Here is a 23,159-nt window from a genome sequence, read left to right on the forward strand (position 1 = left end):
GTGACTGGTTCTTCCCACATGACAACACGCCGGCTCATACCTACCTCCCCATGATGCAGTTTTTGACAAAAAACGGCATGACATTGATTGTCCACCCCCCATACTCACTGGATTTAGCTCTCTGTGACTTTTTTTTGTTCCCCAGACTTAAAAGGGACATGGAAGGAAAGCGTTTTGACTCTGGGGAGGAGGTAAAATAAAAATCGCTAGAAGGCCTAAAGGACATCCCGATAAATGAATTTCAGAAATATTTTGGAAAATGGAAGCATCGTTTAAAGAAGTGAATTGTGGTCAATGGGGAATACTTAGAAGGTGAACAAAATTTGATGTAAATATAGAGAGAATTAAAGAATCTGTAACAATAATCCTGTTATTTTTGGGTCCCCCCTCGTACATCAACATTTTTTCATCTAATATAGTCTGGCTCCAAGAGGGGATTAAGGTAAGGGGAGTAAGGGAGAGGGGGTAAGTTGAGTTTAGGTGCAGCACCCTACCTGTATTTGTTGTCTAGGGGAGGGGGAGGGTATGTATTGGAAGGTTACTGGCCCAAATTTGTGAAAGTTTATTTAAATGAAATGATCATTAAATGAAGAACGCAATGTAACACTCAGCCATTCTTAGAAATAGTGGCGGATAAAAAACAAACACAGTGTTCTACATTTAATTTGGGGGGCTGTTGGCTACAATGGTTTGACCTTGATTAAGGGACGGTCGATGATCATCACTGCCTTGGTGGGGGTGGGGTTGGTGCGGATAGATATTGGAGTCTTTTAAGAATTTTAGGAGGGGGAACGGGATAGGTATAATGCTTCATTGAGGACCTCCAACTTGTCAGACTGAGGGGATTGCCAAATTTCCAACTCCTCCAAAGCAATCAGCCTGCATCCTTTCATTTCAATGTGGAGAATATCTGCTATGAAGTTGCTGGTGTGATTTTTATCTATGAGATGTTCGGCAAATTGGGATCTGTTGTCTTTCTTTGTGAAGCATGCATGGTGTTCTTTGATCCTAATATCGAATGTCCTTCCTGTCTGTCCAATATAGATGGCATTGCCATCGGCACAATTGAATTTATAAACCCTGCTTTGTGGCATTATGTAAATTTTTTCTTTGGGTGAATCTATTATGTTTTTTAAAGCATTTATGTCGTAAAAAGCTGTCTTGATTTTATTCTTGGAGAGTATTTGTTGTATCCTGAGTGAAATGTGGCCAAGAAGTGGAATGGAATTCTTCGCCATTGGTGCTCGTCAAGTTTAGATGTGTGGTTTATAGATTTCTGGGCTAACTGTGTTTGTTTTCTGTTGTCAATCATAATTTCCCTTTGACAAATTCCAAAGAAACTGCGGGAGGTGCCGCAACAGTAACTTTTAACGGAGTCATCCGCTAATGTGCATTTCAATGCAACTATTTCAGAGCGTAAAAATCATTCGCCTTGACTGGGACTCGAACCCAGATCCCTCAATATCCGGTCGAGTGCTTTAGCCACTTAAGCTACCGAGGCGTCCTCTTAAACTCTGAAAGCCCCAAAATTTCAGAGTTTAAGAGGACGCCTCGGTAGCTTAAGTGGCTAAAGCACTCGACCGGATATTGAGGGATCTGGGTTCGAGTCCCAGTCAAGGCGAATGATTTTTCACTCTGAAATAGTTGCATAATTTCCCTGTAACCATTGCTGACTGCAATTTGTTTAATAATACGGAGTTCCTCTTGTTTGTTGGGTGGTGGCATGAGAATATTGCATACCCTGTGTAACTTGGCATGAGGGGCAGCACGTTTTTGTGAATGGTGATCTTTGGATCTGGAGTGGATAATTAGGTCGGAGTAAAACTTTTTTCCGTAAATGGAAAAGTCAAACCTTAGATTAATTATGGGGATCGAGATGGTGCGGGGGCTAATGTACTGGCTTCCCACCCTGAGGGCGCGGGTTCAAATCCCGGCGTTGTTGACTATTTTTCAGAGGTATCTCGATCCCTACTTGAGGTGCTTTGTGGAGGGCACTTTGAGTGAGTATGCCATCCGTCGGATGGGACGTTAAACTGCGGATCCCTTGGGGCCTTTCGTAAAGAGTAGGCTAATGCTGACGCCGGGTTTCTCTCCACCCTTCATCCTTTCCTGTCCATCCCCTATGGCGCAAATGACCTTAGCTGTCGGTCGCCCTCCCTAAAAACTACTACTACTACTACTAGATTAATTATTTTCACAGTCAAATCCAGGAAATCTAAGTCATCGTCTGTTTCCAACTCACTTGTGAATTGTATGCATACATCTAAAGAATTTAACAGAGTCAAAAAATTGTCTAATTGTCTTTTGGACCCAGTCCAAACACAGAAGATATCGTCAACATATCGGAACCAAGATAAACATTTTTTGTAGGGAATGGTTAAAACTCAACAGTCGTGCCAGCACTCAGTAATACCTAATTTATTGTAATGATGTAAAACATGGAATAAATGCAATCAACTTCAATATTAATGCTATCACAGATTATACACAGTGCAATATAGTGCTATTTGCTCAAGCAGAAACAGTGCTGTTTTCATAAAATAAGCAAATTTGCTTATGGAATGTGAACATTAACACAAACTGATCTAAACAAACGTAAATTTAAAACATCAGTTAACATTCTCTTATTAATATGTAGCTACATTATTGAATTATGGTGATATTTATTGAGTGCAGAAAATATTGAATATAATTATTTCACATTAAAAGACTCTTGTTACATTATAAATCATGTTATTACAGTGTGTGAGTTTCACTGTTAAGTGAGCTGATTATAAAACTCAACAGAATGTCATGAGAGATAACATACAAAGAAATTCTCACTTATGTTTGAATCTTCTGAAAATGCAATTCAAAGTAATATGGCAACAGTGGAGACAGTCAAATAGTATTTTGCTGAAGTGAATGTAAAAAGATTGGTAGTCTGGTAGTTATCTGACTCGTTAACTTGTTAAGTTAATCGATGAGACTTATCACTATTTTGTCAATTCTTTGTACGTTTTCAATTTATGATTTGTGAAGCAAAAATGGAATATGATAATCATTAAGTACCCATTTCATCAGCCATGTCAGTTGATTGAATTTTACTATGCCATATTCGACTCCCTGAAGTGGAACATTTCCATATTACTTGAATAACTTTCATTTTAGCTCTCATTAGAGGATTCATCCTGAGACTAAATAAACTAGGATACTTAAACAGTATCATTTTAAGGTTCTAACAGAGAGTCACAGTTTGCTTTTTATGCTTATCAGGTATATAAATTTTAATAATGACTCTAAACATAGAGCCTTAACATGGTCTTGTAAGAGAGTAGTGCCTTTTATAATATGCTATTTTATTTGATCTTTGATTATACATTTTTGAAATCTTATTCATTTCTGACAGGAGGAGTTTGAAATGTTCTATAAGATAGTTGATCCTGGCCTGGTGCTACTTGGTTTTGTTCCTGTTGATTTACTAAAAATAACTCACCACTCTGGTCCAGCATCCTTGGTGTATCCTAGCAGATCATCATCATCGGGTATGATTTATTTTCATTTTCTGAGCTCTCATGGTCAGTCATATAATTAAATGGCTCCAGAGAATCCATTACATGTCCTACGGGTCAAAGTTTAACAGGTTGAAAGTTTCCACTTTGGGCATGCATTGGAATTAACTTTTGCCTGATTCATCCCATAAATCACTAGGAATATATTAATATCCTTTGCTGGGTTAATTATGAAAAGATGTACTTTTACAGACAATCAATGTTCAATTAAAAAATTATAAAACATTGTTTCTGTTACCTCTGTTTAATCTACCCAGTTGATTCACTAAATGAAAAAGGTAGAAGTAAAATAAAGTGCTTGCACTGGTGTGATAAATAGTATGATGAAAATCATTTTGTATGTAAATCTTTCATTCTTACTGAAGAAGTCCTGCATTAGGTGATACTTTTGTTTGTGTCATCAGTGGTAATATCTCATGTTGACTCTTGACCTAGTAAAAATAAGCTATTTATTAAGTGGGCAAGGGATTTTTTCTTTATAAAATGAAGGGCATAAGCAAAACGCTTTTATAGTGTGCATATTTATTTTTGCAACACAGGAAAAGCTCTAGGATGCTAGAAAGAACTCTGACTACCTTTAATATCTCTAACTTTATCTATTGAGGAGAGGTTTTGAAAAAAATGAAATGTGTATGAGTTTGGGGATAACTCTTTAGACTTTTGAAAATAAATAACACCCATACTGAACACCTTCCAGATATCTGTATGCACCTTGGTCCGTTTTCCTATTTCCTAGTGTAAATATATGTGGGGTAAAATTACTTTAGAGTACATTACTGTTTTAAAAAGAAGGAAAACTAATCCATTTCCATAGGATATATGTGGCTATTTGTAATTTTTAAAATACTATGTAGTAATTTTGAGGATGCTATTTCATTTTATTACAGGATCACGAGATCTATTTACTGCTTTGTGGCATCGAATGGGTGAAAAAAATGTTGCTGCTGTTTGCACGTGTACTCTTCGTAAGAGATCCCTTACTCGTTTTGCTGCCCTTGTCCCCTCAGGATTGAAGAAAGACAATAAAGTTTATGATGAATATAAAAAATATGGGATTCATGCTGTGCCAGAGCCTCAAGGATTTCATATTTTCTATTTCCCGTTCACTGGTGAGTATTTTATTTTCAATTTTCCTCATGTGTAGTGAAAACAGTTTTTAACTTAATTTATTATCTTCTTATCACATAATAGGAATAAAATGATATCTGATAGAATATTTTGATGAATCATAATAACTCAACTTGATTTACTTCCACTGGCTACCCAAAGGAAAGTTGCTGGCCAAATGTTTATATATTGCTTTCTGCATAACCAAATTTACTTAATTTAATAACCCTTTACTTCTAGAATAACTATAATATTGCATACATGCCTCAGTGACAAAAATCCCAATAAAATTACTATTTCTGATTTGTCGAAAAAGTTAACTTTTTATATGCCAATATTAAAGTCATGAGAGACCATAACTGATTGTCACAAAATATGGTTATTTTTTGTTCTTAATTTTGAAATTCAGGGATGACGTAAGCCATGATTCATTTAATTGAGCCTATGTAGTACGAAATTTTTGTCTGTATAATTTGCTTTTTTCAATGTCTTTGTTTACAAATGTGTGATGGATATCATGTTAGTACTGTTATATTTCCTTAATTTATTTTGTACGGGTGTATTTTTCTTTTATTGGTAATTGAAACTAACTTGTATTACTGTAATTTGTATTATGGAAATATTTTCCCATAATAAATATGTAATAAATAAATAAATAGAGGTGAATGTTATAATGGTATTTCCTTGAAAAAGAAAAATACTTATTTTAGTTTCATTCTGCCAGGAGTTTCCATTGCATTGGTTGTTAAGGTGAAAGTTTCACTCCTAATCCTCAAACATTCCCCAAAAACACCTTAGGAAGCCTTCAGAATAGATTAGAACTTTCTTGTTTTCACCTTTATATTTGATTGTTTATTTTTATTTTTCCATTGTGATGCCCCTTCCATCAAAATGGCCATTCATACAAAAACATTATTTTATAATGGTGAGCAACTAGGACTCAGTATCCCTTTGGTGTACAACTTTTCTTATGTCAGTCAAAAATTGGTGGTCTCATATTAGTGAAAAACCAAGGAAAGATCACCTAGATAGGTTTTTCAAGGTTAAACATTTTAACAGGGACGGATAGTGGATAGAAAATCCAATTTAGTATATTTCTCTAAGAGAACTCTAGGCACTTCGGTGAAAGTGGTTGACAATTACTTTCTAATCCTCATTCTCAAAACCCAGAAATTCATCTCCTGAGCTAAATGGAGAATCACTTGAAGCCGCTTCTTTAGAAAAAGTCTTCATTTAGCAAATCATACTCTGAGCTATCAGGTGAGTTATTAATCAACATTTCTTAAATGACTTTACAACTGTCCATGTTTTACAGCATTCCATGAAGTTTTGACTCATTCACAATTCTGCAGAATGCTAAGCTTCTCCCTCCTCTCTGATGGTGTAAATTCAAAACCTGCTGACTGTATCCAATTGTTCCATTTCTCCTTTGTGAATACTCTAAATGGTTTATTAATGCAAACATCTTGCAGTTGAAGTTGGCTCCTAACAACTGTAATTAGGGCTTTTTTAGTTCTCAGTCGGTTGATTTTATGTTTTACAGCTTCCGCTCTGTGACTCTGAAAGTTATCCCATGCCAGCAAGGCAAGTTAACCTAACAGCCCCTTGTGACACCTAGACCACACATTGTATATCCACAACTTCATCACCCTTTTAACAATTCCAGAACTTTAGATGAACATCCACAAACACACCTTTAGGCAGTTTTTTCCTTGGGAAAATAAAAAGAGGCAGTAATTCTCCACCATCAGCACATGAAAACAACACAACTGTGTAATGTGTTTTCTCTTATCCATGAGTTTTATTGATAGCACTTTTTGCACCAATGGCCTTTCCAATGATGACAAATTTATCAAACTCCATAATATTGTCCTTGTATTCTGCTGACATCCTCTGTGTTATTTTATTTTTAGTCCTCGGTGGGGGAGGGAGGGTAATCTGATATCCCTCATCTGATGCCATTTCCATCTCTTTTGGGAAACGCAATCACTCATACTAGCTTGAATGAAACATCAAGGCAGACAGAGTCTGTGTTATTTTTGAGCCATGCTCTGCCATGAAATCTGAGCGTAAAATGATCTTGATGGTCTGAATATAAGTTTAATTTAAAAATGCATTCCTGTATTTGTAAATTGAGTATCACTATGATGTTTCTGTGGCTTCGTTTATGCTATCAACAATTTCACATGAGCATGAGGCTCATGGCCATCTGGCAATGGCCATTCTGGCTACTTCTTTATCTCCCCCCTCATTCTTGAAAATAAACTCTGCTATAACAGACAGATATGGTCAACGGTAGTTTATTAAAACACATACAGTGAAGAAAAATGCAAATTCACTGCTGGCATACACGCCTAGGGAGCTCAACAAAAAGGTGGGTCTTCTATCATTTACATCCAAATGGAAAAATTAATTTCATGAGCTTTCTCATAATTGAATAACACATGCATGTACATACTGCATAAATCATAACTTTAGATTTCATGGGATCTGAACTTATTTTACTTGAATGCTCCATATTTCAGTAGTGAAGCAAAAAATATATCATGCAACTTATAATTTTTAGAGAACAGAAATACTTGCGGAAACATTCATTCGAAACCATTCTTTTGTAAAGAGAGTAATTATGCGTATAAATATAAACCAGATGTTGAAGATAAATTTCAATTAATAAATCTGATTACTGTTACATTGGATGCACTCCATATTTTAGATGTTCCTGCACCTCTGTCAGTGACTGCCATTGGATTGTGGGATTCTTCTGGGGTATCATCATGATCAATGTCTTAGCAATCATTACCAATCACATAGGAGCAAGGTTGAAATTCATGACTAGAGCTTCCCAGATCAGAGCTGTGTTCTTGGTCAGATTCCTAGCCTCTGAATGATTAGGAGTTAAATACAGCAGGGCTCATAAAATCTCAGCCTCCAAGACACCGTGGCTGCTGAGAGATTATGTACTGCTTCTTTCATGATGATCCAAAATTGTGCAAACATGTGACAGTGAAGTGGAAGATAGCTCTTGGCATCAGTGCATGTGCAGATATATATATGTGCATCCTTGTTAGCTTCAAAAGCAATGACACAGGCATGATAATGCTGCACTAGCTGACCATCAGATTCTATCCTCTTGCTCATTTCCCATTCCACAAGAGAACACAGAACGACAAAGTTGCATATACCTTCAGTTCAATGCGCAAGAAGGTCACCTTACAGGTATATGAGTACATTTATTTTCAGCAGAACCAAAAGGCTTTCTTCTAATATGAAAAAGTTTGATTATTGAATAATCTAATTTATTCTAATAACATAAAGTAAGCAGAGATATGTCAAAACATATCTAAAATCAGGAGAATTATTTTACCTAGTAAGTTTTACCTGACTAAGATTCAGAATAACTTTTTATAACCAGCATTGGTTGGTTGACTATCTTTGAGCATAATAGGTAAAGCTATTGTTATACTGTTTCAAATACGCATGTTAATGAGCATCAAGTTTCCTCTAAAATGAATTAAAGGCAAAAAATCAAAATAACAATGATAAAGTGACAAAGCTATGTTTATCTGACAGTCAAAAGCCCACCATTGGGTTTCCTAGTGTTAAGATTTAGAATAGTAATTTTTTGTCAGTATGTGCATGAAGCCCATACTACAGAATTGAAGTTCAATTGAATAGTTGTCCAATCAGGTGGAATATAAGTTGGTGAATGATTCCCCATGGTGAAGTTATTCCCATCACTAGTGCTCACTCCTGTTATTTATCTCTGCTTCCACTATTTCCATCTCTTCTTTTCCCCCATGGTCTTGACCAATCGAGTTTTCTAAAGTCCTTTGAGATCCAATTTTTGATTTTCATCAGGGAAGGTATACCGGTGGGAATAAATAAAGATTCTAATTATTGTTATCTTGTTTTTAGATTATATAAACACTCTGGGTCTTCCTGGAAGGCCAAGTGCATCCTCTGAGCAAATGTCGCTAGCTGTTGCAGTGTTGAAGAAGTTGCGCTTCGTCTTCCACCCATCTCGCATACCAGACCCTGCAGTAGAGACACAGTGGGCTGCCATTGAAGCCATTGCATTGGATTTGGATTCTTCTTCTGTGAGGGTGGTTCATGATGAAATAAGTAAGATATGTGGTAACTCTTCTGTTGGATCCATACTAAAAAGACTGTACTTTTCCACAGATTTTAAGTACAAAGTCTTTTCAGTATGGATATGAAATACTTCCACAAAAAGAAGCCTGAAACAGTGGAATATCTTCTGTTGGAGTTATGATTTTAATGTCTAAAAATTGTCTATTTCAGTTTGTTATTTCTAATGTCAAGTCAGCTAATAGGTCTAATGGGTCAGCCTCAGTGTCAATAGTAAACTGATTGATTATGTTCTATGAAATGCAATGAACTTAAGAATCTCTGGTAAAATTATCCACAGGGAGGTCTTCAAAAACTGTGAGTCTATTTTCCCAGCATTTCCCACTTTCTTGAATCCATCATACTTCCACTTGCACAGCAAAAGAAATATTACTGTAATTTTGTGATGTGGCGACATTGATGGATTATTTTCTGATGCAAGAAATAAATTGCGTAATGAAGTCATAATGTGGATAGTCTAGAATTTCTCGTTCCTTAATTATTTTGTCCATTTTATGCACACTTCATCCCTAAGGGATAGAATAAGTATGGAGTTCTTGTTACCTAGTTAATAGTGCTCAACTCTCACTCATTTGTTTTTGATTTTGTTCAACTTAGAATTTTAAGAGTTGTTTGTAGACTTACTGCATTGCACTTTTCATGAAATTTTCTATTCTCAGTCTCTTGGACTGACCTTTTTTTAATCAATCAGGAATTGAAGGGTAGGTTCCTGTATCTGAAAATAAGGAATTCACTGGCTAAAATGTGATATTTAATTAAATAGCTTTATACTTGGCTGTGCTTTTGAAAGTACATGATTATCAGAAAGGCCTAAAAAGTGTCATAATTTTCCTTTCTGCTAAATATGGTTAATTTCACAGCCAAATGCTATGCCAATAAAACTGAAAAATTATGATGCATTAATGTTGAGTGTGTCAAAACTAGTAACGAAAATTGATTGATTTGATAAATGTAGTAGGAATGTTGCATTTGCAGGTGTCTCAGTTTAGGAGAATGAAGATTGTAATGCACTGGTTTTGTATGCAGCTCACAAACTCTATGTTAATATTACTAATGTAGGCTTTGAAGTATTCTGGGAACACCTTGAAATAAGTTATGAAATTCATTAGGAAATCAAAGAAAAATGAGTTGCCTAGTTTTGAAAAAGTTACTGGGCACTAAAGTGATGACTGGAAAAACTGCTAAATGGCATTGACGTAGGGTAAACCTGATTAACTATTATTAAAATGAACGCTGAAAATACTATTCTCACTCATCTTCCTGAATTTATGCTTATCTCAAGTACCCTGTGAAAACCATGTGTCTGTAACACTTGAAAACAAATTGATAATACCAAAATGAAGTCTGGAGGTTTAAATCAAGAAGTTTATTTTATTCACGTTCACTTTTAATAATGAAATTTTTAAACTAGGATTGATGGTAGATGCACTTAAACTTGGATGCAAATTGGAGTGATTGACATGGAATTATTTATAAATGTGGCTCATTAATGAATCAAGTTTGAAAAGTTCAATTGTTTACTCCTATGGTGTTGTTCTTATTTCTCGCCAATCCACTGGTTTTAGGTTCTAAGTGAATGCAAGAAACACATAAGACACATCGATTACAATTCTTTCACTGGTTGCATTAAGTATTTTGGTGACTGATCACTACTTCTTTCTCACTCACCTTCCATCATCTTTCTGTGCCCACTTAATGTTTTCACTACATTGACAAACATCTGTCACTTGACTTTGTACATTACAAATTTATTTTACATGAAGAAAGATTTTATGAGAGCAAAGTATTGAAATTTACTGGCACATTCTTGATGAAGGGGAAGGGAGTCTCTGTAAAGTTTCAAACGAATTCCAGATGTTCTCTCATTTTCAAATAATTTCTTTTTTTCCCATTTAACAAAAAGAATTTCCCGCAACTTAAGCTGCCACATGTTGATCGATTAGGGCTGTAATACTTCTGAACTTGTTCTTTTTGGCTAGTAGACCCAGAATGGGATGCTGGAAAGCTGGTCGTACTAAATTAAATTGGAATCCCCTAATTGCATAATGTACCTTTCTCTCTCAAGGTTTGTAAAAAAATATCTTGCTTGGCTTGTTTTTAGGGGATTTCAATAAGTAAGTGCAAGTTTTCATTATTTGCTATTGTGGAGGACATGCAATGAGTTCAAGGTCAAAGTCACAGTTGAATTCTTCTTTGAAAGATTCTGCATAGTTTTGGTATAGTATCTTCAAAAGTAAGGGCAGTTTGATAATAAATTGAATGCAATTTAAACAAATGATATGCTTATTAGCAGTTCCCAATATTATGTATATTAACTAGATATTTCTAGATAATCACCATTTTGTCCTATCAATCAGCATTGTTCATATCATGAAACAAGCTTCTTCAAACCCCCCACTAAAAATTTTGCTGGCTGAGATGTCAGCCAATCTTGCAATGAGGTTTTTAACTGTACCAGCTCCTCATAATTGTTGTGATGTAAGCCACCTCTTGAAATGGAGGAAGAGATGGGAGTTGATGAGCATGAGATCAGGGCCATAAGCTGGATGATCATTATATATTATTACGATTAAATTGTTTGCCGAGCAAACTATGTTGCCATCTCATCCTTGCATCTTCTTTCACAAGGAGAGCCTCATAGGTCATTCAAATGTTTTCACTGACTGTTAATATGCATGCATTTTAAAATATTAACAATACATATATCACTTTTTATGGCAAGCAGGACCTGACTATGAAGCAATTGATCAACGCCTGGGTGACTTAGCCATGAATTTTGCCAGAAGTGTGTACCATGATGATTATGATCCAATGGCAAAAGTTAAAAAAAAATCTTCTGGGGTGAAGGTCAGCAGCCAGCCATTTGGTGAATTAGATAGAGATGTTGTGGAAGCAGCAATCAAGAGTCGAAAGGTTAGATTTAATTATGTATAAAAATATTGGTGAAAATATTTTAAAATTAGGATGTGGAATATTTTGGTATTTTTGATTCCCTTACAGTGTTAGGTCTTAAAGGATACCTAATAATATTAGGGAATATGGCATAAGGTAATGTAAGCCATGCTATGTCATGCCTCCCATGTCATCATGGTCTAAAAACATTGACAAAAGTTTTCCCTGTAGATGTAATGGGCGAACCAATTGCATGCATCAGTAATGAAACCAATTAAGTTATGTTTTACTCAATGCACTCTGAATTTCAGTATGTTCTACCTGATTTTGGATATGTCCATAAATACAAGACAATTATTTTTTTTTCAATGAATGGCTTGCCTGTTCAACCACTGCTCATTTTCCAAGGGCCTTATTCAATAGAATATTGTTTTTTTCTTCCGAAATTCAAATGTTTTACAGTGAAGTTGAAAACCAATAATGAACATTTTCTAGGAAACTCAAGTTTTTTAAGATTTGTAAATAAGTGCTGTTATTGTTCTCTTTGCTGAATTATTTGTAAAACCTTTGCATGAATAAGGAAAGGGAAAATTGAACATACAACCACTGCTAAATTTCTATGTCACTTTAATCTGATATAACCCCCCTCTTGACAATACCAATAAACTATATCTTCAATTCTGCTGAAATTCTACCTTCTTTCATTCCATTCAACATACCTATTCTTTTCTTACTCTTATCTCACATGTCTATCATTCTCCTCTATCATAGTCCTCAGCATTCTACATTCCTCTCTATTTCTAGCATCCTCTGCATTCACTTTTATTGCCTCCTTTGGATATATTCTAACACTACTCACCATGCCTACCACTTCCTTCTTTGTTTTCCTTTCTGTCCGGTTTGCCTTTTCCATTCTTCTCCATGCTCACATTTCAAAAGCCTCCAATCTATGCCTATTGTCTTGCATCAATGACCATGTTTTCTTGCTGTACAAAACCACACTATATCAAAGTCTTCACTTATCTTTTCTTAACATCCTTACTCAGTGTCAATGCTGTTGATTTCCTCTTCCTCGTGAATTCTTCCTTGTCTAACATAATTATTTTTCTTATATTCCTACTCCTTTGATCATCTAGGTCCAGAACACTTTCAAGATTGGTAAACTTCCAATGGCATTAGGTTTTTGCATCTAATTTTAACATTTAATCTAGCCTTCCTGTTTCTCAGAAACCTTATTACCTTTGTTATTTTACATTGGCTCTCATATCATACTTATCTAACGGATTTTCTGATTAGCTCTGCAATGATTGTACCCCTTTGGCTGGCTGGCTAACTAAAGCTTCATCATCAGGTACATTTTTCATTTATTTTCGTCTCTCCAGCTTTTCTCATGCCTCTTTTAACATTTCCTTCCTGCATTCGTTGAAAAGCATGAGTGATACTGGATAGCCCAGTCTAGTCTCATCATCACACCGCTGATTGCCTCTCCATCTGCCACATACACCTGACCAGTCAGAGATGCACAGGTTGCCCATTCCTCCCGTCAACTATTATTTTCTGTGATTTATTCAATGTGTGTATCAAATGGTCTCTTGAAACCTCCAGCACAAGAAAATAATTGTTGAATATTATATTTATTTTTTACCTCATTAATGCTATTGGATTGCTATTACCTCACCATCCTGAGTCCAGACTGACAATCCCCCTTAGTAATCATTTGTCCTCCATGCCATTCTTTTATTATTGATCTTAAGTACTACCTTAGATGCATGTGAGATCAAACTTATTGTTCTATAGTCATCAAATCTGGCTGCTTTTCTCTTTTTTTGGATGTGTACTAATACTAATAATGGAAAGTAAGGATAGTACAAAAATATTTAAGTTAAAACATTAAATATTAATGACAAATTTTAATTTTTTTATTAAAAACTTATAATAAAGCCCTGGTATTTCAAACTTGTATTATTTAAAAAGTATATCAGTGTTTCAAATCATTTTATTAACTTTTCAGTTGTATATTTATTAAAATTTTTAGGAGCTAAGAATAGAAAACCTAGCTTGGATAATTCGCAAAATGGATAATTTGTGCCTGGATAATCGAGAATTTACTGTATATTCATCCTGCAGAGATATTTCTTTGTGGTTGCAGTTAGTCCTTGTTCCCAAACTGCATTCATCTTACCTCACTACCATAACGACTTTCCCCGCAACTGTGTTTCACTCCCCTATAACTGTCAAATGTGTCCTCCCAGGGACACCCTCAATTATTTCCTCTTATTGAATGTATATCCTGTATATTTCTTCATCCCTATGATTAATTGCTGATGTTTAAATTTGATTAGTGACTAAATTTGTTGCTTTTGCTTTTACCTCCATTAATAATGGTCAATCTCTCACCTGCTCTTTGTTCAATATGCTTCTTATCATTTTGTTTAATATAGACATCACTAGCTACCGCTCTACCCTACCACTGTGTAACTGTACTCTATAGCAATTGCTTCCAGGATCCCTGCTATTGTTCCGTTTCATCTTGCTCAGCCCTAAAATATATAATTTTCCTCTCTTTATCACCTGCCTTAAATTCTATTATTTCCCTATAATCCCTACAGGCCAAGCCCCTATTCTTACAGGTTCAGTCCTCTCCTGTCTTGTTTCTGTTACTGCTGTTGATTCCCCTTTGCAAGGATTTTATCTCCTAGCTTCGGAGGGAACCTTTCCTTCTCCACTGTTACGCATGAAAAATTTCCTAGAGGACTGAGTTCTGTACCCGGGCTCATAAGTTTATTTTTTTATCAATCATGATTGTTTGGGATTAATAATTGAGGTTGCATCCCATTGCCTGCCTTCCTCAAAAAGCTAATACTAAAGGGAAAAAATTTGCACATGCATGAGTTATTAATTTTCACACGGCCTGCTTTTAGTGTTAGAAATAATAATGTTATTTGGCTGGCTTCCACTTTTGGTTTTAAGAAAATAATTTTCAATTTCTTTTCAGGTAGAGACATTAAATATGGAAAAACTGAAGGGGTATCTGAAAACCAAAGGAATACCTGTGTCAGGGAAAAGGAAACAAGATTTAGTTGATGCTGTATATGCATTGAGATATCAATAAATGAAGATTCTAATAGAAAGTAAGAACTGCTATTGGCTCATTATCTTCTGTGATGTAAGAGTGACTAATTACCTTATTTTCTAAAACTCAAATGTCAGTGTGTTAAAGTTTACCTTTTCGTGTAGCATATTGAACCTGGTTTCATGACTATTTACAAAGTTGTGCTAACCTTGTAATGTAGGTGAAGTTTTGTCATTCAGTTGATTTTTTTCAGTAATTGTAGTAAATATTGACTATTTTATACCTTTATATCTTCAGTAAAGATTGCTTCTTATTGTGTTATTTATAACTTCATGTAAATTTCATCTGAACATCATTTCATCTACAAATGAGCTCTCAGATGGAGCTGATAGCAACTTCAGTTATCAACAAGAACGTTGGTGGTGATTTAGGGTAGAGTTCACATAGTACTAAGCCAAACGAAATATGAAATTCACACATCAGGTTAGAGGGACCAGTTCCCATCCCTGGACCACCTACGATTTCCCAGGAAGATTTGCTACCTGAAAAATCACACAACATGGGTGAAGCATAACATGTTCAGAGGCTTACCGAAAAATCAAACCTGGCCCCTCTGGTCAGTAGTCCAACGTTCTATCCACTGTATTGCTACAATCCCTGATTCTTCATATATTTATAAAAATTTATGATCAACTAACAGGGCCCATCTTTTAAATAAAATTTCATGTGCAAAATATTGACTCTTATCCAAGCAATATGAAATATAATCCATCTCTGAATCTCTGTTGCCAATTCCTGCTCCTGATATGGGAAGCTGAAGTCATGAATTTCAACCTTGCTCCTATGTGGTTGGTAATGATTGGTAAGACAGTGATCATGATGATACCCCAGAAGAATCCCACAATCCAATGGCAGTCACTGACAGAGGTGCAGGAACATCTAAAATATGGAGTGCATCCAATGTAACAGTAATCAGATTTATTAATTGAAATTTATCTTCAACATCTGGTTTATATTTATACACATAATTACTCTCTTAAAAAAGAATGGTTTCGAATGAATGTTTCCGCAAGTATTTCTGTTCTCTAAAAATTATAAGTTGCATGATATATTTTTTGCTTCACTACTGAAATATGGAGCATTCAAGTAAAATAAGTTCAGATCCCATGAAATCTAAAGTTATGATTTATGCAGTATGTACATGCATGTGTTATTCAATTATGAGAAAGCTCATGAAATTAATTTTTCCATTTGGATGTAAATGATAGAAGACCCACCTTTTTGTTGAGCTCCCTAGGCGTGTATGCCAGCAGTGAATTTGCATTTTTCTTCACTGTATGTGTTTTAATAAACTACCGTTGACCATATCTGTCTGTTATAGCAGAGTTTATTTCCAAGAATGGGGGGGATGAAGAAGTAGCCAGAATGGCCATTGCCAGATGGCCATGAGCCTCATGCTCATGTGAAATTGTTGATAGCATAAACGAAGCCACAGAAACATCATAGTGATACTCAATTTACAAATACAGGAATGCATTTTTAAATTAAACTTATATTCAGACCATCAAGATCATTTTACGCTCAGATTTCATGGCAGAGCATGGCTCAAAAATAACACAGACTCTGTCTGCCTTGATGTTTCATTCAAGCTAGTATGAGTGATTGCGTTTCCCAAAAGAGATGGAAATGGCATCAGATGAGGGATATCAGATTACCCTCCCTCCCCCACCGAGGACTAAAAATAAAATAACACAGAGGATGTCAGCAGAATACAAGGACAATATTATGGAGTTTGATAAATTTGTCATCATTGGAAAGGCCATTGGTGCAAAAAGTGCTATCAATAAAACTCATGGATAAGAGAAAACACATTACACAGTTGTGTTGTTTTCATGTGCTGATGGTGGAGAATTACTGCCTCTTTTTATTTTCCCAAGGAAAAAACTGCCTAAAGGTGTGTTTGTGGATGTTCATCTAAAGTGCTGGATGGTTAAAAGGGTGATGAAGTTGTGGATGTACAATGTGTGGTCTAGGTGTCACAAGGGGATGTTAGGTTAACTTGCCTTGCTGGTATGGGATAACTTTCCGAGTCACAGAGTGGAAGCTGTGAAACATAAAATCAACCGACTGAGAACTACAATAGCCCTAATTACAGGTGTTGTAAGGAGCCAACCTCAACTGCAAGATGTTTGCATTAATAAACCATTTAGAGTATTCACAAAGGAGAAATGGAACAATTGGATACAGTCAGCAGGTTTTGAATTTACACCATCAGAGAGGAGAGAGAAGCTTAGCATTCTGCAGAATTGTGAATGGGTCAAACCTTCATGGAATGCTGTAAAACATGGACAGTTGTAACGTCATTTAAGAAATGTTGATTAATAACTTACCTGATAGCTCAGAGTATGATTTGCTAAACAAAGACTATTTCTAAAGAAGGGGCTTCAAGTGATTCTTCATTTAGCTCAGGAAATGAATTTCTAGGTTTTGAGAATTAGGATTAAAAAGCACGTAATGATCTTGTTCCCTAGTTACATTTTATGTTGAAATTATTATTCAAATGGTACAGTGAATCATCCTGGACAATCTGAAAAAAATTACATGGCTTTCACTTAAAATGTGTATAAAAAGGGGGATGCATCCTATATGCAGAAAAATACGGTACTTAATTTCTAACAGTTCAAGATTAGGCAAGAGGCTGAATTTACTCTTTCATCAGTATCACTTTTATAACCACCAGTATTCTTTTATTTTAAATATTTGGATATGCCAGGACATTAACAGCATGGGAGTTTTGAATAAACTTGATATTGTTTTTGGCCTCTTAGAGTTATTGTGTGTAATGCATCATCATTTTCATTGATTTTTTCTCTAAAAAGTTTTAGCAGAAAACTGTATCATGGTGCAAAAGAAATGCTGGATTTTGGATGAGAATGCAAGAATAAGGAAGATAAGGAAGAATATTTCAGGATTTAATGAAAGTAGCTCATTTATAGAATCTGACGTGCAAGCATATTCACTCCAAGGTGTTCTACCGGAATTGGATGTATGAGTATGACCTTAAATCAAGATAGGAACATCATAATGCTAAATTTACGGGAAAATAATGAATAATTGGCATCAGTAAACATTTTACTCCCCCTGTGGAGGCAATTTAAAGTTTGGAAGGAAGCCATATCATTAATACCAAAGTGTGTGCATTTCAGTAATGATATCGTTTATTGCACCTGATTATAAATTTAGGTTAATCACTTTTCTCTCTTGGTGAAAATTGTTTTTGTCAATGATTAGTGTTTCTGGTTGTTTGAAACAATTTATGTATTTACAATTTTTACTAACATGGTGGAAGTATGGATATTTTAAGTGTTTAAAGAAAGTGTAATGCCTTTTTTTAAAAATGAATGCATGCATGTTTTTAGTACTGTAATCTTCTTTGAATTCGATATTTTCCTCAATTTTAAATAAGCTATCGGCAAGGGGTAAATAAGAATATTGCTCCATCAACCAGTCATAGCCATGGTACTAGGCAGTCTCTTTTGTTTCTAAATGTAAGCAGCTCTGTTGTCGTAAGCAATATATGGGGGATGGTGGTATTGTAAACTTTCAATTATTACTAATAATAATCAAGATAAAAACTTAATTTTTATATGTTTTTTTAATACTTCTCTGCATAGTCACCATTTTCAGGGTTAAACATTTCACTCAGTGTTTCTTAACCATTTGAAGAACATCATTGTAGAACTCAGCGGATTATGTCAAAAACCAATGTCCCACCTCTTGAATAGCATCATTTGTGTTGTCAAATCTACTCATGGAACCCAGCAGGCTGACTCCTTTGACATGTACAATTCTTCAGGAATAATTTTTCACACCCTGCTGTAACTAAGATCGGTCTCATTCATGATTTGCTCTTTGGTCTAATAAGATAAAGTCCCCCACTTTGGCAGAATCGTTTGTGGTCTTCTACCGAACAGCTATGACATATGATGGGCTATCATTTCCATAATCAGCAATGACATCCCTATACAACCATCATTTCATCATGGATTTGCTGGGTTCTGTATTCTTTCAAATGAAGGAACTAAATCATAACACGAGCCTATATCTTCTCCATACTGCAAGTTTCAATATACAACAAAACAAATCAGCATTAGTAGCTTCAATTTACAATAAAAGCTACAACATTATGTACATAAGAATCTATTAACAGACAGGGTAAATTTATTTATATCTATGTGCAATTTGCCTCCTTACATCCCTGCTACTTTGACAATTTTGGTTCAAAAAACTTTTGAGATACGTAAAAAGTTCAACCTGCTCTTATTTTTGCGCTCCTATTTTAATGTTTAACTCAGCCTTTCTCTTCCTGGAAAGTCGCATAACCTTTTTATTATTAATATTGATTCTCATCCCATTTCTATCACACTGAGTTTCCAGTTCACTCAGCAATGCTTGCCACCCCTTGGCTGACTGACGAGTTTGGTCATCAGTAAACCTAACTGATTTTACGAATTCCCTTCCGACTTTCATTCCTGCCTGCAGCTCTTCCTATGCCTCTTTAATCATTTCCTGCGCATATATGTTGAATAACACCAGTGATAATGGGCAACCCTGCCTTACACCTCTTTCTAACACTGCTCATCTGGACTTCCCGTTCCCCACTTGCACCTGCGCAGTCTGAGATATGAACAGGTTGCGAATTAGCCTCCTGTCCCTCCAATCCATTCCTACTTTCTGCGATATACTCATCAATGTTTCCCAATTAACTCTATCAAACGCTTTTTTGAAATCCACAAAACAGGCAAATACGTTCTGATTGTATTCTGTATTCTTCTCGATTAGTGATCTCATTACTGCATTGGAATCAGGCATGCCTCTACCCTTCCTAAATCCAAACTGATCATCCCCTAAGTAATCATTTGATCTGCTCTTCATCCTTTTGTTGATGATCCTGAGAACCACTATAGCTGAGTGGGAAATCAAACTTATTGTTCTTTAGTTCTCATATGATGTAGCCTTTACTTTTTCGGAATAGGAACTAACACTGATGTGACAAAGCCAACTGGCCATATTCCTTCCTAATAGATACTATGAATCATTCCATATATATAGTCTCTTTCTACCAAATGTTCCTAAATCTATTAGTAGTTCTGCCGAAATGTTGTCTACCTTCATGCCTTTATTTGATTTCATCTCCCTTAATGCCCTTTCTATCTCATTGTCGAGTATGCCTGGACCTAAGCTATCTTCCTCTAATTATGTTCCTTTTCTATGTTTAAGCTTGTTGGCCTAAGTTCTTTACCATACAGTTCTTCTATATATTTCTTCCATCTCTCTTGGATCTTTTCTGTTTCAACTATTATCTTACATGATTTATATCTAACTGTTAGCACAGATCTTCCCTTTGCACTTCCTGATAGTTTCTTAACCCTCTTGGATAGCACACTAATTTCACCCTTCCTCTGCAAAATTTCCAAACCTCACACAGCATCTTCCACCATGCTTCTTTTGCTTTATTTGTTACCCAGGATTGGATGTATCTAGTGTCCAATGTAATTGATTTGGAGCAGTTGACTTCAATGGAGTGCAGCAAAACTCATTAAAGGGACTTTCATTAAGTTGTTTTTATGTACCTATATTTGGAGTAAAAGATCTTAATAATGAAATACATTAATTCTCTCCAAACAGGCCAATATTAACTTGGGGAAAAACCTTGCAGTTACAAATCTTTCTTTCGGGCATATTATGCTGTAAATATTGTCATAATTGAGAAGTTTTGGAATTTAGTCTGAATAGGCTTCCATTGTATACTATATTATTATACAAATTCAGTGCCATAGAGAAACTTAAAAAATATACATTCTTTATCATTTTTTGTTGTTCTTTCAACTTGTCCACTTCATTCAAATGCATTTTTTATGATTTCAAACTGAGGCAAATGATGAAAACTCAGGTGATAGGATTAGTTACACTTTATTCTAATCTCTTCAGACAAGCTAGACCACCTACATCAGTTATTGGTCGTAATTGGACATTGCATCAAGAATCTCATATTAGTCAAGGTACTCGTCAATCTATCCCATTTAAACAGTAATTCATTTGAACATATTTCAAAAAATAATTAGGTTATTGTGAGGGATGAGCTTAGAGTGGGGTACCTGAAAAAGAAACTGGCAGTCCGTTCACTCTGGGCACCTACAGCTCCACCCAAGCTATGTGATTTTTCGGGTACTAGATCTTCCTGGAAAACCATAACCGGCACAGGGAAAGGCACTGGCCCCCCTACCCTGATGTGCGAATTTCACGCGCCATTGGGCTTAGTATTGGGTGAACTCAGAGCGGAGTTTTTTAATATATATATATGTATAGATATATATATATATATATATATATATATATATATATATATATATATATATATTCCTTCCTCCCTTCATCCCGGCCAACATCTCTTTCCTGTTCCTGCCCTTTCTTCGTGGATTTCTCCCAACAAATCCCTCTCTTCGCCCACCGTATCAAGTACTTCCTCATTTGTTTTTCCTTTCGGTTCATTTCAACTTCTCCTCACCCAGATTTCAAAAGCCTCCAATCTACGTCTATCCTTCTGCTTCAATGACCACGTTTCCGCGCCGTACATAGCTACGCTCCATATCAAATTTTTTACGAGTCTTTTTTTAATATCCTTACTGAACGTCCCTGTCATCAAATCCCTCCTTCTTGTGAAAGCCTCTTTGCTTAGCACAATTCTCCTTATGTCCCTACTACCTTGACCGTGTTGGTCCAAAACACTTCCGAGATACGTAAACTGTTCTACCTGCTCTAGTTTTTGCCCTCCTATTTTAATGTTTAGCTTTGCCATTTCTTTCTGGAAAATCGCATAACCTTTGTTTTATTAATACTGATTCTCATCCCATATCTGTTGCACTGAATTTCCAATTCACTCAGCAATGATTGCAACCCCTTGGCTGACTAACAAACTAAAGTTTGGCCATCAGCAAACCTAACTGATTTAACGAATTCCCCGCCCACTTTCATTTCTCCCTCCAGTTCTTCCCATGCCTCTTTAACCATTTCCTCCGCATATACGTTGAACAGCAACGGTGATAATGGAAAACCCTGCCTTACATCTCTTCCTAGCACTACCCATCCGGACGCCCCGTTCCCCACTCGCACCTGAGCAGTCTGAGACATAGGTTGCGGGTTAGCCTCCTTACCTCCAATCTACTCCTACTTTCTGCAATATACTCATTAGTTTTCCCATTTTACTCCAAACGCTGTTTAGAAATTTACGAAACTGGCAAATACGTCCTAATTGTAAAGTATTCATTTACACTGAAACCCCATTTACTGCGATTATCATTACCAGGTCCACTAACGATCAGCAAGAATAGTTTCTAAAATCGGATCTGCCGATAGCTTACGTGTTAAGTAAACGCCCACATCAGCTAATGATTGAATAAGGCGTGAAAAAACTGTGCTTTGAAGAATTGAAAGTAACGGGTGCATCGATGTTTGAAGCTCGAAAAATAATAGATGATGAAATCCGTTATAAGACAGATGTTTTCGAATCGGGTGCCCTGGTCAAAAATGAAGATCCGGGTCGTCATTTACTGTGATTAAAGCATTAAAGGTGGCCATCCTTTCAGTAGATCTGCTTATTGGTAATGTCAGGCTTTCTATCAGCCGCTTATTTTTCGACGCCGATTCTGCCAAAGGGATGTATTTTCTTTCATTTAAAAGATCCAATTTCAAGCATTTTCCCCAAACGATCACCACTATTACCTCTTGCAAACCGCAAGTCAATCCTGGATTCGTACTTCAGTCATTATTTCGTCCGAGCTGTCGTTCATGAGATCGCATGACTATGTGAAGTCTGATTCTGGCAGACTGTTGTTAAGTACTGCCCGTTGTCATGAAGAGTCTGATTACGAGACAAGATTGAATTCCTTTTCTGGCTTCGGTGAAGCTACTACCCATTTAAAAGCAACCCCGTGCGAGTTAGTTGGGTAAATGTCGCATTGTTTGAATGAAGGCTTTTCTTGGGTATGTACACATCTCTGACGTATCACATTAGCTCTTCTCTTACTCTGAAAATTGTTGGCGAGCCGAAACGTTTCCGATACCCGAGATTCAATCGAGTGCGGCGTCAAATGTTTTCCGCCTAATCGATGGACAGCGGGTATTTTTCTCTCGCCTGCGTTGTGGTGCAGGGATATGTTGACGGGGAAGGGATTGGGGGGGAGGGTTGTAGTACTTATTCCACCTGGCTTCCCTCGATGTTAGGTGGGTATGATCGATTTAAAAATTCACCTCCCATCATCGATTGCTCGGAAACGTCGCCCACACTCCAGTTGGATTGGACGTCGTGGGAGAAGCGGAAAATGGGG

General features: G+C 36.1%; 1 protein-coding gene across 2 annotated transcripts in view; it reads left to right on the forward strand.

The window, feature by feature from the left end:
* Positions 1-23,159, forward strand: part of Irbp (Inverted repeat-binding protein) — a 48,168-nt gene that overhangs the window by 19,342 nt on the left and 5,667 nt on the right. The window contains exons 9-13 of one of the 2 annotated variants that reach the window (XM_071599347.1): positions 3,389-3,524; positions 4,439-4,660; positions 8,574-8,780; positions 11,533-11,720; positions 14,695-14,830. In XM_071599347.1, the coding sequence (XP_071455448.1) occupies positions 3,389-3,524; positions 4,439-4,660; positions 8,574-8,780; positions 11,533-11,720; positions 14,695-14,811 (870 nt within the window). In that variant the 3' untranslated portion in view covers positions 14,812-14,830. The remainder of the gene's footprint in view (positions 1-3,388; positions 3,525-4,438; positions 4,661-8,573; positions 8,781-11,532; positions 11,721-14,694; positions 14,831-23,159) is intronic. The other variant, XM_071599356.1, reaches the window with a different exon arrangement.

This window comes from Hetaerina americana, unplaced genomic scaffold, assembly GCF_022747635.1.
Source record: "Hetaerina americana unplaced genomic scaffold, ioHetAmer1.1.p SCAF_1, whole genome shotgun sequence".
NCBI classification, from domain to species: Eukaryota; Metazoa; Arthropoda; class Insecta; order Odonata; family Calopterygidae; genus Hetaerina; species Hetaerina americana.